General features: G+C 47.3%; 2 protein-coding genes across 2 annotated transcripts; both read right to left on the reverse strand.

Moving 5' to 3' along the window:
• Positions 1–614: 614 nt before the first annotated feature.
• Positions 615–2,039, reverse strand: LOC123135752 (uncharacterized). The gene has a single exon (XM_044554957.1). It carries the CDS (start codon positions 1,918–1,920, stop codon positions 766–768), a length of 1,155 nt encoding a protein of 384 aa, XP_044410892.1. The 5' UTR covers positions 1,921–2,039; the 3' UTR covers positions 615–765.
• Positions 2,040–7,939: 5,900 nt separating this feature from the next.
• LOC123138809 (uncharacterized) lies at positions 7,940–18,586 on the reverse strand. Its single transcript, XM_044558678.1, has 2 exons — positions 17,883–18,586; positions 7,940–8,760 (listed from the first exon to the last, which is right to left on the reverse strand). Exons 1-2 carry the CDS (start codon positions 18,584–18,586, stop codon positions 8,307–8,309), a joined length of 1,158 nt encoding a protein of 385 aa, XP_044414613.1. The 3' UTR covers positions 7,940–8,306.
• Positions 18,587–19,242: the final 656 nt, after the last annotated feature.

Genomic DNA, 19,242 nt, shown 5'->3' on the forward strand with positions numbered 1-19,242 from the left:
ATGTGCCCCCAAAAGTTAGCAGATTATGTGCAGCATTTCGAACAAACAAGAATACTAGGGGGGAGTATTTAAGAACCAGCAGTCTATGCAGATATGCAGACCGTGTATTCAGAGTAATGGGTGTACATGATACCAATAGTTTGGTGCCTATATTCGCAATCACACCGACCAGAGCAATAAATTAAGCACTCAGTTTTAGACAAACTAAAGAAGAGGTAGCTCAGTTATAGAAGACAAAAAAATGCTAGTGAACCTGCTGGTGGTGCTTGGCACCAAGAACTACCCACAGGACCAAAACACAATAATGAACTAAAAACCTTAAGCTGCCATCCACAATAAACACATGATTTATGACCATGGTGCAGAGCATGAAAATCCACAATACACAAAATAAAAAATTAGTGCTTCTTTGTCTCAAGAACATTACTAGCAGAAAGTGCTTCTCCGTTGTCTTGGTAACATTACTGGCATAAAAAGGAACAGAGTCACGTAGGTTTACTTACTTAAACTTAAATGAAGCCAACCCTCCTCCATGTGAGAGTTCGATGTTTAGCAGATAACCTGTACAAGTGAGCCCTCCTCCATGGCCTGATCTCACACTTAGTTTCAATATGTGTGTCTAAAAACATAAAAGTTCATAACCAACCAGTATTCACGGAACAAATTATCAATTCCATCACACGTTAGCAACGACCAACCCAGCATCTAACAGTCATACAATAGCGGATAACCAGCACACAATTACATCATATGCCCATTCTTGGCTCATGTGAATCTGAAATTAGCCGGCAGTTCCCCTTTACAAGCCGCATCATAGTCTTCTTCAAGGTGTGGTGCAGCTTCCTTATGAGGACATATGAACTTCTCCTTGAATGCCTTTTCGGTCTCCGTGAAAACAGTGCTGTAGCTTGGGCTGCACTTGAGCAATCCATTCTCGTTGAGAAACTTTACAGCATAGTACCGGGGCCTGAGCCGGCCCTCTAGGCTGAGGCCAAACATTACGGGTCGATGAGCAATGTACGCCGATTCCAAGCCCACCTCGGAGATGAGGAACTCAAACTTGCGTTGCAGCGATTCCTTGGACTTATTCAGCACCGTTGGATACTTAGAAACAGCCATGCCTACCTCAGCATCCGTCCATCTGAAGGTGTTCTTGAAGTACTTCACCTTGGTTGCAATCTTCTCCTCGCTGATAAATGCAACAGCATGCAGCGCATGCCTGAACATCCCAGAGGCACGGGGCACACCAATGTTTTCAGCGCATTCCACCATGGCTTGGACACGCTTCACGTTAGCGGTGAGAAGCCATGGTTGACTGATGCATAGCTTGGCAATATCACAAGCACCTAGCCTGCACTCCCGCAGCAACGCGGTGTTGGGCTTAACCACATCGTCGAGGTCAGCCGAGAGAAGGTAGAAGTTCTTCTTGAGGGCCCGGAGGAGATTCTCGGAGGACCCAAAGAGAGGCAGGTAGTACTCTATCTTGGAGACGATGGATCTACATCGGAATTTGACAGTGGGGAGTGAGACGAGGCGCGCGATCTCAGAACGCGAGAGGCCGAGGCCGATGAGCCCAGCGACGATGGGGGCCAGGGTTTTCTCCACTTTGGCGCAGAGGAGCCGCGGGTCCTTGGCGACCACGGCAGCGACATCGGCGCCGGAGAGGCCGAGGCCGGCGAGGAAGGCGCGGACGGCGTCGGGCTTGGAAGGGGACTTGAGGTGGGAGAGCTTGGCGGAGGCCTTGAGGGCCTGGGGTCGGGTGAGGCCGCAGGTGGCGACGAGGTACTCCTCGACGGCGAAGCTAGGGTTGGGGGAAACGGCGGGCGCGGCGGCGGAGAAGAGCCGGTGGAGAGGGGAGATGGTGGAGGCGGAGGGAGACGATAGGAGCTGGGCAAGGACGCTGTGGCGGAGCCGGAGCATGGCGCTGCGGCGGCGCGGCGGCCTCTCCGGCGAGGAAATGGGGAACGACGGCCTGGTGCGTCCGAGAGGGAGAGCGAGAGGATTTGCGTGGTCTGTTCTGGTTCGACCTTGATGCTGACAAGGTGGCCCCACGCGCCAGTATCTCTGATACTGGGCTGGGCTGGGCTGGGCTGGGCTGGGCGGACATACTGCAGTGAAGAATATTTGGTTCTCCTATGAAGACAACTGAATCGATTCTCAAAAAAAAAATGAAGACAACTGAATTTATTCTTTGTTTCTCTTTCAATGACAAAAAAAACTGATGCACTTCCATCCGTCCGATCAAGATTTTCAGTGTTCTTTGCCCTGAGTTCGTCCTGATTGTGAATTTTACAAGAGCGCCTCTAGTACTTCTTTGCCGCATTGTTTCAACAACTAGGTAGGTACTTATGATTCCTATTCACCTCTCAAGACCTGAAAGTATCATTATCTTGTGCTAGTTGCTCTTTCCCCGGGTATCTAGTTGGTCCCAATACCTTCAAATCATTGAAAAAAAATATGTTTAGCTCAATATCCAAAAAGAGAAGTTGGAGACATCTAGCTCACTTGAGGAAGTTTGTTCATTGACCAAGCTTTACAAAAAAAAATTGGCATATGTGCATTATCTATACAATCACATGATTCTTAAAAAAAATATACAACCACATTAGTTGTTTCCTATTTTGCCTAGCAGTCAAGGAATCATTATCGAGTACAATGGTCGGATTAACTTTGTTGCGCTAGCTGTTTTTCAGTGGAATTGAGCTCCACATGGACATGTCAGGCGGTCCAGGTGGATCTATTACCCCCTCAGAGCATGGTTAATAATACAATCAACAATCGGCTATAAAAGTTGTCATGTCATCTAAAGCCAACCTGAAAAATCTAAAGCTAATTTAATAGCCAACATGTATAATTGTAAATTTTGAATGTGTATTGTTTTATTAATAATTGGTCCACCTTACAACCTCACAAAGTGTCTTGTGATTCGGGTTGCAGCTGGCTACTAATCAAGAGCCCGCTTCTCTTCTCTCTCTTCCAACTAAGCAAAGATATACTCCTTCCGTTCGGAAATACTTGTAGGAGGAATAAATGTATCTAGACGTATTATAGTTCTAGATACATTCATTTTTATCCACTTCTCCGACAACTATTTCCAAATAGAGGGAGTAGTATTTTTAGTCCTTATAGCCTACTTATGTCACCTTACTGTACTTGCTCTCAAAATGTTCCTCCCTCAGTCCCCATAATTTAAGACGTTTTTTTGACACTAAAGAGAATAACGTAAGAGTATTTCTTATTACTACTACCGGAAAAATCATGTAGCTAAATTGTTTTTTTTTTGCGAGTGTCATGTAGCTAAATTTGATAGGAGTATGTGTATCCAATGCAGATCCTATGCATTGCTTTTGTAACTACATGTAGCTAAATTCCTCGAAAAAAACTACATGTAGCTAAATTGATCTTTTTTGCGAGTGTCATGTAGCTAAATTGTTTTAAAAAGGCGCTATTCTATATAATAAGCATATAAGGACAAATCTTGTGCTAAATATAGTCAAGTGTATTTACATGTACTACCTCCGTCCGAAAATACTTGTCATCAAAATGGAGAAAAAGGGATGTATCTAGAACTAAAATACATCTAGATACATCCCCTTTTATTCATTTGGATGACAAGTATTTCCGGACGGAGGGAGTATCACTCTACTACTCTAGCTTTCGCATGGTAGCTAGCCATGAGTCTTCCACAAAATGGCCTACCATAGTTTCCTCTCCCAAGTCCCAACGCAGAACCATCATCTTGTCCTTCAAAACCCATTGTGTTAAAACAAATATCATTTTTTTAATTAGATTAATCCAGAAAAAGAACCATGGAAATCATGTTAGCACAATTGATCATCAAGAATAAACTAAAAACGCGAGCATTGTTCATGGTAGGAAGGTCTGTATGGCCACATGCAAAGAAGAGTTGAATGGTCATCTCATGAGTTTGAGCACCGCAAATGACAAGTATCCAAATTATGTGGCCATGCTCGGTTATATACGCACATTTCCATGGCACGACCAAGAAGAAGCACAAGGATTGGACCTGTGACAAGTGTCTTCATGGGGAGCAAAGAAGAAATTCGTTGTAGTCTCCAAGGAAAACAACCTTGAGAATATCATTATAGTTTTGTTTGCGGCCAGCAAAAAAGCTGCCATTCTCAAGGTCATTTCCCTTGGCGATGAGGTTGAACTTTTTTGCTTTGACTCCGAGTTGCGACACCTGTCTCAGTTCCCTCCATGTGCGTCTTCTTGGTTGGCTTCATGTTCTCCCTAGCGTCGATGACACTAAGGATCCTGGCGATGAGGAAGAGGATTGTGACCAAGGAGCATCACCATGGTCGAACGGTTCTAGAGCTAGGTGAATGTAAGGTTTGTTTTCTTGGAGCTATATTCCATCGATATATGTAGGTATGTGGGAGCGAGAGCGAGCGAGCACGCTCCGGTGACGCATGCCACAAGAACCGGTTAGCCATACGACAGGAGTCGTCGACGAATGGTCGAAAGCCCTTGCCTAAACTTAGTTAATGAACCTCAGCCAGAAAGAAACGAAAAGCCTTGTAGACAGAATTGAATCATTGAGGGTTTATCTCGTACTGCACCAAGGGCTCATGCATGACTTCAAAAGGTATACTGCCAAGGTTCTGATAATAGCACAAAAAGGTCATAACCATCTATGTTCCCACACATCTATATATGGCGTTTTCATACTTCTTCAACAGTTCCAGCAGTCCAACCTTTCTTCCTGGGTTTTACTGGGGTCCATCCGGCATTTCCAAGACGATCTACTCATCGTCCAGCCGCTACAACGGCTGGAGCTGAAGACGACATGAGGATTTGTCGTTGGAGCACCCAATAAATCGCTCGTCGAGTTCCTGATCTGGAGGGCCAGATGCCTCTTGCCCTCTTCTATATTAGCGTGGGAGAAGTGGGAGAAGATGGATCTCAAGTGTGGGAGAAGCAAAAGGCTAGGGCTCAGATATCAAGTTCGAGCTCATTTGTGATGGTCATCTTGGTTGGCAGATCTACGGCGCCTGCAGTTGCGGAAGTTAAACCAACATATAATTTTGTTTCCATGCTGATAGAATGTGCAGATCAAACCAAATGAAATGTTTGTCATGCCTCACTAAATTAGCAGCTGGAAGCAAGCATGGAGAATATCCAGGGGCATAGACCATGATCCAAAAACTGCAGGAAGCAAATAACATGACTACACGAAGATGAAGCATACACACAAGTATAGGTAAGACATCATTTCTAACGCAATACCCAAGAACCCAAATGGTTTGCTGACATCACACAAAAAGGATGCAATCCTGCAAATATATTTGGAGCAAATCAATGAAGACACCAGGAGAGATAAGCTCAGGAGAGCAATTGACAGGAAAGGTTCATGCCACAGATTAGAAGACTGCTAATATAGCATCAGAGGACGATCTGTGACAGGAAAATGTAAATCACAATTCAACCAGGCCTACAACATATTTCGTCAATAGGACTCCTAAATTATTAATCTGTATTGTAAAATATTAAATTATTAAAAGCTTAACTCCTAAATTTTTAAAGATCCAGAAATTTTGCAGGGAAGAAGCAACAAGATACAATTTCGTTGTCATCTCATAAGCTAACAAATTGTGAGGGGAAGTACTGGGTTATGAAGCACAGCCATGCCTCAATGAAAACACGAGTTCTGAAGCACACAAACCATGGAAGCAAAAGATAGCATGCGCAAAAAACTGAAAAATATGCAGTATAGATTTAGCAATCTGCTCTCATGGCAGAAAATTTTATATAGTTGATAATTCATCACATCGAGTAATATATCCCATTTTTGGGAGCGTATGGACAAAAATATAGTATAATATCCAGCATTAGCATGTTCTTTCATAACGGTCAGTGGTACAACCTCGGCATAGTTCTGAACTCTGAAGATGTATGTTTTCAACACTAAAAAATAAATTCCATATAGTGGAAGCCAGTTTGCATTTGTTAATGCCTAAAGTAACTCTGGTTTGATAGAGCATAGACCACAAATGTCAATGTAACACCTGAGATCAATCTAGGTAGAACGGATACCACACTAAACCAAGAGTACATACTCTAGCCATTTGCTGGGCATAAACAATGACATAACAATAATGTAGATTTATTCACTAAAGGAAATATTGAGGATTGCATTGCAAACTGCAATGGACATCGAGAACATAAGAGATACAGAGTGTGCAAATTTACTCATCAATGATACTTGAAGCATTTGCTGAATACTTTTTGTCGTATTAGCATTAATGACCAACTTTGTTGTAAGATTCTTGCTTATTTTGCAGCTCTGGTTCGAGTAAAACAAACATGGCTATAACATTTAAGCGGTTACTATAGATATCTTAACTTGGTGGCTGAAAGATACAGAGTTAACTAATCAGATCTGATTCTGATTCAGAATTACTAGAAATAAGGTTTACTGAAATTGCAAATTTCAAAAGGACAAAAGTAGGAGCTTCTTCACGCAAGGCGTCAAGTCCACAAATACCTTCATAATCACATACATGATAGCAGAGTCAGAGCGCCCTGCTTCGTCGATCTCCTGGAAGAACAAGAAGGGGACACCATGCATCTGCATCCGGTTTCAGCACATCTTCTGAAAGAAAGAACGCGCCGTCTACATTCAGTAAATCAGTATGCTCCTATAATTCCACAAGCTAGGCACCAGATAAGGGACACACAACAGATGTTCATTTCAAATCAGATCTCTTTGCGATTAATAGCATGGACCCATCTCCTTTGTGTTATTGCAAGCACACAGCTGAGGTCTCATTTCTTCCAACTTTTAAAGCCTAAAATCAGGAACAGACAAATATGCACATCCTCACCACAGCTTGGGTCTTAATTTGAGGTACACAGCATGTATACTATTCCTATGTTCTAAGTTCTGCAAGATTCTATAATTATGCAATATCTAGACTTAGAGTTAACTAAATAGACGACGAAGAGATGGCATTTGGTATAAATGAGAAAATTAGTGGGATAATCTCTTAGACGAGGTGACAGTCTTCATTCTTTCAGAGCCAAAAAAAATGAAACATGGTAAAAACACAGTGTTCATTCTCTTTTCTCCAATGCCATGATACACGTCTTTAGAAGAGATCATAGCTGACACAACAAAAGAAAATATAAAAGAGCATCCAAAAGAATGAAAACTGTGGAATACAGATGCCTATGCATCTATGTACATAGTGCTAATATGGAATAAAATTAGTAAAAAGGTACGGCAGATAAACGACATAACCGGTTTTAAGATTAACTTAACCAAAGTTCTGTTATATGAAATGCCCTCTGCTTTTCAGAAATTTGCCTCAGCAGCACAAATACCAGGGCCTCCAAAATGCCTGTACATAGTTCTGCATGGATAAGTCGATAACAAAAATGCTACTAGCCAACTAATGCACTATTCAGTTCTGACATCACAAGCCATATGAAAAATTATCAACCAGTAGGCCATCAATCAGAGAATACAAGGGAAAAAACTGATACAAACTACTGAGTAGTACACAATGACTTGCTTTCACAACAGTTTTATAAGCAAAGCTACTGCTGGATGAATGAAGATTCTCATCTTAGAAGAACTAGAGCAAGCAACCAACATACTAGATCCAAACTGCATCCTTGGCAGTGATAAACATAATTTCATCCGGAGAAAAATTGAAAGTCCATGTCATCTTTGGCCAAAATGAGAACCTTCTTTCATGAAAAGATAGATTGAGGTGCACCTGAAAAATGTCATTTAAGAACATAAAGATACTTGAAAGTATTTGCAGAATGTCCTGCTCTCACTCTTTAGTTTCATTAGTTCTTAGAGAGACTTTTTTAGCTCCATGAAACCACTGCTCCACTCTTGGACACCATCCATCTCAAATGTAATGTTGTGGGGATATGTGTCAGAGAGTTCTTAGTACTTTGCATTGCTTTTTCTGCCATGGCTCCTATCTCGAGGTGGAAATGGAGGGTATCCATGGCTGAAGCAGCTGCTCCATGGTTTCACAATGATTCCAGCAAATCCAATATGTATGCCAATGCGACCTTAAGAGTGCACAAGCTAGTAGTACGATGCTTTCTTCTCTAATTGAATGTCATAATGAGCATATCAATACTCTCAAATCAAATTGCCAATTTCATCCTAGACTAGCACCATCAAATCAGCATGTAACAAACATACAATAGATTATCAATAGCAGACAACTACAATTCAGTTAGGCCAAGAACACCAAATCAGGAATGAATAGCATAACACGGAATGTAAAAAATTTGTTGTGCCGTACTGTCACCAATTTTCATGTAAATTTGAATCTAGTCGGCACCTCCCCTCTGCAAGCGGCACCATAGTCTTCAGCAAGGTATAGTGCAACTTCCTTGTGAGGGCATATGTACTTGTCCACGAATACTTTCTCCATCAGAGTGACTGCAGAATAGTAGCTCCGGTTGTGATCCAGCAGTCCATTTTCCTTAAGAAACTTAACAACATAGTACCGGGATATGATCCGGCCCTCCAGGCTGTACGTGAGCAATGCCGGATGATGAGCAATGTATGCTGGTTCAAACCCCACCTCAGAGATTAGGAACTCTGACTTGCTCTCCAGCGTCTGGTTAGACCTTGTCAGCACAGATGGAAGCTTGGACAAAGCAATGCCCACCTCAGCATCAGACCACCTGAACGCCTTCTTCAAGTGCTCCGCTTTGGCGGCGATTTTCTCCTTGCTGAGGAATTTAACAGCCCGCATCGCGTGCCTCAGTGGCGGAGCCAGAACTTTTGTGAAGCCCGGGCGAATTTGAGACTGAGTGTCTAACCTAGAAACCAAAATCGGGTGTCCGGATACACAATATATAAAACGACATCAAACTTTTAAACCACAAATCCACATTAATGATGTGGTGAAAATATAACCATAGAAATCATATAAATGTAACTTAGAGTGAAATAAGTATCACTGATTTTGTACTAAATTAGTGTACAAATTTTAAACTAAATCATTGACACTTATTTTGGGGTGGAGGGAGTATTTATTTAGTTTCATAGGCCAAAATGAAGTTGAGACTTGATAACATTAAGTTATAAAACCAGGCCTGCGACCAAACTCGTCATATTGCTGGCGGAAATATAACTATCCAAATTACCATTCAAATGTCCTAGAAGACACTATAAGATAAAAATGGATTTGTAATTCACATAAATTAAGTATTGTGATTTGTGAATATATTCAAATTAGAGAGCTTGCAACCGTCTAACGAGGCAATATGAGATGGTGGTTGTGGCGTACTTTCAGTGCCAAGAACCTCCTTGTCTCTCAGAGTTCATAATTTGAAGTTTGAAATTAACATCAACTATCTAAAACAAACCCCAGACAGAGGCATGAGTACTACGTCAGCACTTCGCTCCCTGATGAGCGAGGCGACTGGGGGGGCGACTCCCCAGGCGATTCCCAGGGTGTGTCCCCGGGGGACCGCGGCAGCCGCCGCCGCGCCATGCCTCCCCGCGGCGGCTCGGGCGGGTATTGGCGGCCGGTTTTGGGTCCTGATGGAGTCAGACAACGAGGACGACGCCGGAGATGGAGACATGGCGATGCGTTCGCTGCTGTCACCTACGCCTAGTTCTTTGATAGGCGATCTATTTCATGCAGGTTATGATGAAGATGCGGTCGCCAATAATGTAGACACGGTGGTGCCGGTGGATGATCCGGCGCGGGTGGGGCTTCACCCGGACGAGAGGAGGGAAGTGGTACACGCGTCGTTCATCGGAGAAATGCGGCATCGACGGTCAGGCCATGGAAGGGCCCTATACCCAAGGTATGCCTTCCGAATCTTACTCTTTTCGACATGATTAAGCCAGAGTCGTGGATTACTGTTAAGAGACGAAAGAACGGGAAGCGGAGGGGCGTGCATCCGGCGCCGGCGGCGGCCATGGCGTCCGCAGAACCTTCCCAGATCGCTCAGATGCGATCGGTGCGTTTGAATTTTTTGGTGGGCTGCGATGGGCCGACTATGTGTCGGTCGGGGAGGCGAGGAGATGGGCCTGGGATGGCTGGGTATGTGGCCCAGGCTAGACCGGACCTGACTCTCCTACGTAGCGAACCTCCATGCACGAGCGCAGCGATATCTCTTTCTCCTGCTATCGCGCCGTCGACTGCTAGCGCTAGGGTTCTTAGGCAAGGGACTCCGGGATTCCCAGTGTGTGGCTCGGGTCGGGTGAAGAGGATCACGCCTCTCCGGCCTATGGTTGGCCGCGGGGCGGCAGCGCCGCCGGCCAAGAAAGCCGTCACGGTGGTCCCCTTGGGTCGGGGCGGGACTGCGCCACCGACAGATGCGGCTACTGGACGTGGGGCACCGGCGGGTGATGGCGTGGTGCCCGGCTTCCCTAGTCGTGGAGCGGGCCATTTGGGCACCCACCGGCCAGGGCAAGCGCCGCCGATTCCTTTGCCTGGACGGGGCGGGCCGAGACCTCCAGCACCAGGAGTGGTCGCTGCGCCGACGACTGCGAGCCGGGGAGGGACTCGGCCCCCGGTACCGGGCGTGACGACCGGTGTGCAACCGGCCGCGGGTCGGGGCGGGACACGGCCCTCGGCGCCGGGAGCTGCAGTACCAGGCCGGGGTGGTGCGGTTTCAGGAGCTGCGCCTACTGTCGTCTACCAGCCTCGTGCCAAGCCTCCACCGCACCACGTCATGCGGCCTGCGCAGGATCGTTCGGGATCATTGCAAACGAGACAGAACACCAACACGACAGAGTCCTATGACCCGCCCCGAGGTCAGTGGGGGGATGACGGTTCGGACGCGTATGGAGTTGGACAGCATCGAGGGTCTTCATCCACGGGGGGCGGCCGGGGCTATGCCTGGCAGAGTGACGGGTCTGCCGAGAGACCGTTTCTCGGCCCGGCAGGTGGTTTTGTTGAGGGGGCTTCCGGCCCGGATCACCGTCAGAGAGGAGGATTTCGTGGCCATCGTGGTGGTCGGGGTGGGGGTCGTGGGAGGTTTCGCCGACCGCCCCCGCCCAGGGCAGTTGATCCCGCGGCGTCTACAGCAGAGGATGATCATACTCTTATCGAGCCCCAGCCGATGGGGGTAAACGTCGGGGTCAGTGTTGAGGTTCCTGAGGCTGGGATGGTGGAGGAGGTTACTGAAAGGGCGTCCAAATATGCTCGAAAGAAGGAAAGGATGCTTTGTTACCGCTGCGGTGAGAAGGGTCACTTCATTGCTGAATGTGTGGCCCAACTATGCGAGACGTGTGGCAAGCCGGTACACGATTCCGGGGAGTGCCCGTTGTTGCGTGACCTGCCTCCGACGCTGAACATTTATGGAGTCTATTGTGCTGAGCTCATGTTTTTTGAGTCCCCAGCGGCAAGAGAGGCCCCGGAGGATACACTAAGCTTGACTACCGGGATTGTGAAAGCAACCCAGGGCGAGGTGACTGAGGCACAGATTGTGAGGAGGCTTCAGGAGTTGGTTCCCGGGGATTTTCGATGGGAACTGGTGCTTATCGAGGACAGGTCTTTTAAGGTTGAGTTCCCAACTGTGGATGATATGCAGAGATTATTGAGCTTTGGCCTGTGTCGAGTTCCTGGTACTACGTGTATCTTGGAGTTCCATGAGTGGAAGCAGGTTGAGCCTAAGGGGAAGCCGCTTACGCAGGTTTGGTTGCGGTTTACAGGGGCTCCTTCTAAGCCTCTGCAGGATGCTCGAGTGGTGGCTAGTATGGGCATAATGGTGGGGAAGACAAAAAAAGTGGATATGGCGTTCACACGTGCCCATTGGGTGGCCCGGATATTGGTGAGTGTCCTGGATATTGAGTTCGTGCCCGATAAGGTCAACTGGACCTACAGGGGAATGGTGTTCCCGCTAGACATCGAGTTTGAGGACACGGATCTATTTGATGTTGCGGTTAATGGTAATGATATTGACATGCATGACAGTGATGGTAATGCCGGGGCCAAGGGGCACCGTCAGATCAGCCCACACACGAGGGGTCTAATGGTTCGTCTCAGTTGCCCGGGGATGGGACCGGGGTTGAGCCTGCTGCTTCCCCAGCGGTACCCATGACTACTCTGCGCTTTGGGTCTTTTCAGCCAGCCTCGGCACCTCCCAAATTATGGAGTGACCGGGTAGATTCTGATGATTGTCTTGAGTACACGCTCCCCCCGTTAGAGTTCGAGAGGGAGGCTAGCTTGTCTGCGGGTCGCCAGCCCAGGACTATGGTCGAAGCTACGGAGAGGAGCCTGGAGGGAGCTTCTCTTGCACTGGCACCCCAGGCGGACGCGACTCCGGTGTCGGCGTCTTCGGGTAGGGTGAGTCGAGGGGGAGGGGAGATTCGAGGCAGGTGGTCTCGCCTTCTTCCCACCCCACCATGCCCTCGGCGGCGTTGGTCACGCTGGCCCAGTGTGGGTCGACCGGTACGAGGGGCGGGAGCCCGAGGCAGGCGGCCTCGGCTCCTGCCTCCCCGACGGTGGCGGTAACCACCGCAGCAGTTGCGGAGCTGGGGGGGGGGGCGCAGGGGCAGAAGGCCTCGGGTCCCCCTTCACCCTCAACGATCAGGAGGACCGTCTCTCCCTCGCTGATGGCTCATGCGTCTGAGCCTGCGGCTGCGGTCGAAGGAGGGCGCGGGCAGGCGGTCCCCGTCACCATCTCCTCTCCGCCCCTACCCATGACCAGAGTCCCTAGTGTGGGATTCCCATCTGGGGGGATCGGGAGCCCGCTGACGCCTTCTCAGGTAACCCCGGTACAGCCTTCGGTGGGCTCTATGCCGGGTGTTACTAGGGAGGAGGTGGTCGCGTTTGGCGGGATCCCGGACCCGATTGCCGAGGGGAGACGGATGAGTGCTCGCATCCTGGACGTCCCCGAGATAGATGATATGCAGCAGCGGTGCGCTATGAGGGCGGCCAAGCTCCAGGAGGCTGCGTTTACATCTGGTATGTCCGTCAACTTATCTAATTCACTATTGCATTTTTCTAATGAGGACATTATAAATAATGCAAACCAATTAGGAGTTTCACTAGGTGCTACGGACAGTGAGATTACTAAGTCGGTGAATGATATTTTAGATCTGGAGGCGGAACGTGCTTTAGAGACTATTCGTAATCTTGCAGCAGTTAAACCAATGAATGATGATGAGATTAATGCGTTAGGGGTTAGAGTGCTTGATAGCTTGTGTGCAGATCTAGCACCCACCAACCATGACGCTGAGGAAGATTATGTGTCCCCAGAGAACGATTCGACTAATATTGGTGAACCCGGTCATGAGGACCGGGGGCCTGAGCTTAGTAAACCTAAGCGTAAGTGGAAACGGAAGATCTATCCTGATTCCGCAGTTCGTAGGAGTGCTAGGATTCGAACTACCAAAAAATTCCATGATGAACTATGAGAGGAATTTTTTGGAATAGCAGAGGTCTAAAGGACTTGGCTAAAAGAAGATTCCTGGCTGAGACGGCTGTAGAAGAGAAGTTAGACTTCGTTGCTCTATCAGAGACGGGTAGAGATAACTTTGCACCGCAGTTTCTTTCCTCTCTGGTTGGTGGTATTGATTTCGATTGGCATTGCCTCCCTCCGCGAGGAAGATCGGGTGGTATCTTACTCGGTGTGAGATGCGATTCGCTTGAAGTCCGTAGTGTAGTGATGGGCGATTTCGCGGTCAAGTTTAGAGTTAGGTCTAAGATGGATGGCTTTAACTGGGCTTTGGTGGCGGTTTATGGTGCCGCGCAACCAGAGCTTAAAGCGGAGTTTCTCGCAGACCTTGTTCGAATCTGTGGATCAGAGCAGCTGCCAATTTTAGTTGGAGGTGATTTCAATATCATCAGGAGGAGAGAGGAGAAGAACAATGATAACTTTGATGGCAGATGGTCCTTCATGTTCAACACCATTATTGAAAGCTTGGATCTGAGAGAGATAGAACTTTCTGGTCGAAAGTTCACATGGGCTAACGCTCTGCCAAACCCAACCTACGAAAAACTTGATAGAGTTCTTGCAAGCGTGGAGTGGGAACAGAAATTCCCGCTGGTTACGGTGCAAGCTCTTTCGAGGGGAATATCTGATCATACCCCATTGTTCGTGGACTCAGGGGAGCCGAATCATGTGGGTAACAAGAACACCTTCTCCTTTGAGACGTCGTGGTTTGAACGGGAAGGGTTCTTAGATTTGATAGCCAGGGAATGGGTTAAAGATGTTCGAGGCAAATCTCCAATTGAGAGGTGGCAGAATAAGATTAGGAACTTGAGAAGTTTCTTACGAGGTTGGGCTAAGCACCTTAGTGGTGTGTATAAGATTGAAAAGGATAGACTCCTTACTCTTATACATGACCTGGACATTAAGGCTGAATCCAACATTTTGGCACCAGCAGAGCTTCAGGTTAAAAATGAGGCGGAAAAGAGGTTAAAAGAACTACTCCGCGAAGAAGAACTGAAGTGGGCTTTACGTGCTAAAGTACGCAGAGTGGTCCAGGGGGACGCAAACACTTAGTTCTTCCATTTAATAGCTAATGGCAAACACAGAAAGAAGCGAATATTTCAGCTTGAGCAGGATGAGGGCACTATTTTAGGTCAGCATAACCTAAAAACATACATAACCGACTATTATAAGCAGTTATTTGGACCGCCGGAGGAGAATACAGTATCCCTCGATGAGTCCAGAACTGAGGATGTGCCTCAGTTATCGGCTACTGATAATGACATTCTAGTTGCCCCGTTCACGGAGAAGGAGGTTTTCGATGCCATTGCACAAATGAAAAATAATAAGGCTCCTGGACCGGATGGTTTCCCGGCTGAGTTCTATAAGAAGTGCTGGCACATTATTAAGGGGGATCTTCTACCTATGTTTCATGATCTGTTCTCTGGACAGCTTCAACTATTCCACTTGAATTTTGGGACTATCACACTACTTCCTAAGAAGACGGATGCGGTCAGAATTGAGCAATTCAGGCCTATATGTCTCCTTAATGTTAGTTTCAAAATATTCACTAAGGTCGGGACTAACAGGCTCACACAGATTGCGCATTCTGTGGTGCAACAGTCCCAAACCGCTTTCATGCCGGACAGAAATATCCTTGAAGGGGTGGTAGTCCTGCATGAAACGCTCCATGAAATCCACTCCAAAAAATTAGATGGAGTGATTTTTAAAGTGGATTTCGAGAAAGCGTATGACAAGGTCAAATGGCCATTTCTCCAACAGTCTTTGCGTATGAAAGGCTTTGATGAAGCCTGGCGCAGACAGGTTCAATCATTTACGCAAAAAGGTAGTGTGGGAATTAGAGTTAATGATGACATAGGTCACTATTTCCAGACACATAAAGGCCTAAGACAAGGAGATCCGATGTCCCCTATCTTGTTTAACATAGTGGTGGATATGTTGGCAGTCTTGATAGGAAGGGCTAAAGAAAATGGTCAAGTAGGTGGATTGGTGCCTCATCTTATTGATGGAGGTGTTTCTATCTTACAATACGCTGATGATACAATCATCTTTATGGAGCATGACTTGGCTAAGGCAAGAAATATGAAGCTGGTGTTATGCCTATTTGAACAATTGACCGGGTTAAAGATAAACTTTCATAAGAGCGAGCTGTTCTGTTTTGGTAGGGCCAAAGATGAACAGGATGCTTATAGGCAATTGTTTGGATGTGAGTTGGGAGAGTTACCGTTCTCATACTTGGGAATTCCTATCCACCATCGTAGGCTAACGAACAGAGAATGGAAGTGTATCGAGGACCGATTTGAGAAGAAACTGAGCTGCTGGAAGGGCAAGCTCATTTCATATGGAGGCCGATTAATCCTAATTAATTCGGTGCTCACAAGTATGCCGATGTTTCTTCTCTCGTTCTTTGAGGTACAGTTGGTGTTAGGAAGAGACTGGACTTCTATAGATCGCGGTTCTTTTGGCAGGGTGATGAGCTTAAAAGAAAATATAGGCTTGCTAAGTGGGATATCATCTGTAGACCGAAAGACCAAGGGGGTCTGGGTATTGAGAATCTAGAAATTAAGAATAAATGCCTTCTTAGCAAGTGGCTGTGGAAACTTTCGTCGGAAAATGATGCTATATGGGCTCAAATCCTTCGCGGCAAGTACCTCCAGTCAAAAACCTTGTCACGGGTCACAGTAAGGCCTACCGACTCGCCCTTCTGGAAGGGTCTCATGAAGGTCAAGCAGGCTTTGTTTAATAGGACAAAGTTTGTTGTTGGAAACGGCACGAGTACACGTTTCTGGGAAGATACTTGGCTCGGTGACACACCCTTAGCCATCCAATATCCCTCCTTGTACCGCATTGTTCAACGACGTGAGGTGTCCGTTGCATCGGTCTTTCAATCTATCCCCCTTAATATACAGTTCAGACGAGTGCTAGCGGGCAATCGTTGGGAAGAATGGTTCCGTCTGGTTAGGAGACTGATGGAAGTGCAGCTTTCTCAACAACCCGATGAATTACGCTGGAAGTTGACTAAGTCTGGAGTATTCATGGTTAAATCAATGTATATTGATGTAATTAATTTGAACTCCATTCCTACGTCCAAACATGTGTGGGATGTCAAAGTTCCTTTGAAAATAAAAGTGTTTATGTGGTTTGTCCATAAACAAGTAATTTTAACTAAGGATAACTTGATGAAGCGTAATTGGACAGGATCTACTAGGTGTAGTTTCTGTGATCGGGATGAGACTATTAAACACCTATTTTTTGATTGCCCGCTGGCCAAGGTACTTTGGCAGACGGTCCACATTGCTTTCAATATCAAACCCCCGACTTCTGTTTATGCGTTCTTTGGGACATGGCTTAATGGGTTTGAGTCTAACGTAGCGAGACATATTCGGGTTGGGGCTTGTGCTTTGTTGTGGACTATCTGGAATTGCAGAAATGATTTGGTCTTTAAAAGAATATCATGTATACAATTTTTGCAGGTTTTATTCCGGACTACGGCACTGATTCGTTCGTGGTCGCCACTCACCCAGACGGAGGCCAGGGAGCATTTGGTTATTGGGCCTGTCCGCTGGGAGATGGTAGCTCGGGATATCTTCAACCGGTTTGGATGGCGGTCATGTAATAGGATAGGCATTTAGTGTTCCTATCTACTTTACCCAGCCGGTTGTGGCATCTCGATTTGGCTAGTTGTTGTTTCTAGCCTTTTTTTTGGCTCTGTGTGAGTTTTTTCTACTTTTTTATGACAATTGGAACCATGTTGGCACTACTTCTTTTTTAATAAGAGGGCCGTATGCATCGTGCTGATGCAGAGGCCGGGTTTTTTTTCCCCTTTTCGAGAAAAAGAAAAAAATCTAAAACAAACCCCTGAACAAAGGATTAAGCTCATAAAAGTGGTGATCATCTCCAATGACCAATTCCCCTCGCCGTGACCTCAAAATAAGTCTATTAATCTATCCGCAAAAAAAACTATTAACCTCACCTAATTACGAAGACGGGGACAAGCGGCCGCTGATGCAAAACCGTTCCTCGGAATCTTGGGTGGATGCTCTTCGGCTCCGCCCCCGCGGCCGGCCGCGCGCCCAGGCCAACCTCCGCTCACTGAAGGTCTGTCTCTGTCTCTAATCGATCAAGGATGCCGCCAATTTTCAATAGAAGCTAAACGAACGGGGGGTCACAGGGAGGTTGCCTTCTCGTCTCGAGTAAAAGAAAGAACAATCGAACCGAACAAGTAGGCTCGTCTCACGTGGGTACTCGTAGCCCATCCGTCAGTGCTTAATTGAATAATTGATTAGTACTGTTGACTAGAGAGGAAATTAATGGAAGCCCATTGGCCCAGCTGCCCGTTGCCCGGGTAAACCGCCGTGCGAGTAGTATTTTCCCTGTTTTGATAGCACCATCGTAGCATGCAGCGCAGCTAGCGAGCCCGGGCAACTGCCCAGGCTAGCCGGGCGGTGGCTCCGCCACTGGCGTGCCTGAACATCCTAGAGCCACGAGGCACACCAATATCTTCGGCATGTGTCACCATTGCCCGGACACGGTCTATGTTGGAGGCGAGCAGCCATGGATGAGCGATGCTGAGCTTGGCAATGTCGCAGTCACCTAGCCCGCACTCTCGCAGGAATGCAACATTAGGCTTGACCACTGTCTCGAGGTCGGCCGAGAGAAGGCACTTGCCGAGCCTGAGAGCAGGCAGGAGGTTCTCAAAGGAACCGAAGAGGCGCAGGCAGTAGTGCAGATTGGAGACGATGGATATGCAGCGGAACTGGGCGTGGCTGAGCGAGACCAGGCGCGCGATCTCAGAACGCGACAGGCCGAGGCCGGTGAGCCCGACGACGACGGGGCCCAGGGTTTTCTCCACGCTGGCACAGAGGAACTTGGGGTCCTTGGCGACGAGGGCGGCGACGTCGGCGGCGGAGAAGCCAAGGCCGGCGAGGAAGGCGAGGACGGCGTCGGGCTTGGAAGGGGATTTGAGGTGGGAGAGCTTGGCGGAGGCCTTGAGGGCCTGGGGTCGGGTGAGGCCGCAGGTGGCGACGAGGTACTCCTCCACGGCAAAGCTAGCGTTCGAGGAGGCGCCGGGCGCTGCGGCAGAGAAGAGGCGGTGCAGCTGGGAGGCGGGAGAGGCGGATGGGGACGAGATGAGGTGGGTGAGGATGGAGCACCGGAGCCGGAGGAGCATGGCGGCGCGGCGGAGAGGCCGGGGAGATTTGGCGACGGCGGCGAGGGAATGGGAAAAGCGGCACTACTAGGAAAAGGCCTACTAATGGCGCACCTAATATGGCCATTAATGGCGCATCAGTGGTGCGCCATTAGTGCCACGCCATTAGTATATTTTACTAATGGCGCACCACTGGTGCGCCATTAGTATCTGGTATACTAATGGCGCACCATAGGATGCGCCATTAGTATATACAACAGTGCGCCATTAGTATGCCTCCCAGGGGGCCATGTATACCCAGGTGCTTTGGCATACTAATGGCGCACAACAGCAAGATGCGCCATTAGTAACTTCGGCATACTAATGGCGCACTACCTAATGATGCGCCATTAGTATCCTTTGGCATACTAATGGCGCACTGTGGTGCGATGCGCCATTAGTATGAATATTAGGTTTTTTTTATTTTTTTATTTTCTGTTTTTTGCACAGATTACAAAATGTATAATTGGACAAAATATAGACAGCACACATCAACCACAGATTCATCGAATACAATAGAAGATTAGTCTCTGAATACAATTCATCATATTAGTCTCCGAATTGAAAAGACCGAATAAAGATAGAACATTATATTACAAGTCTCGAGACCGCGAGTAGCGAGTTTGCTTTCACATTAC

This window comes from Triticum aestivum, chromosome 6B (genome assembly GCF_018294505.1).
Source record: "Triticum aestivum cultivar Chinese Spring chromosome 6B, IWGSC CS RefSeq v2.1, whole genome shotgun sequence".
Classification (NCBI taxonomy): Eukaryota; Viridiplantae; Streptophyta; class Magnoliopsida; order Poales; family Poaceae; genus Triticum; species Triticum aestivum.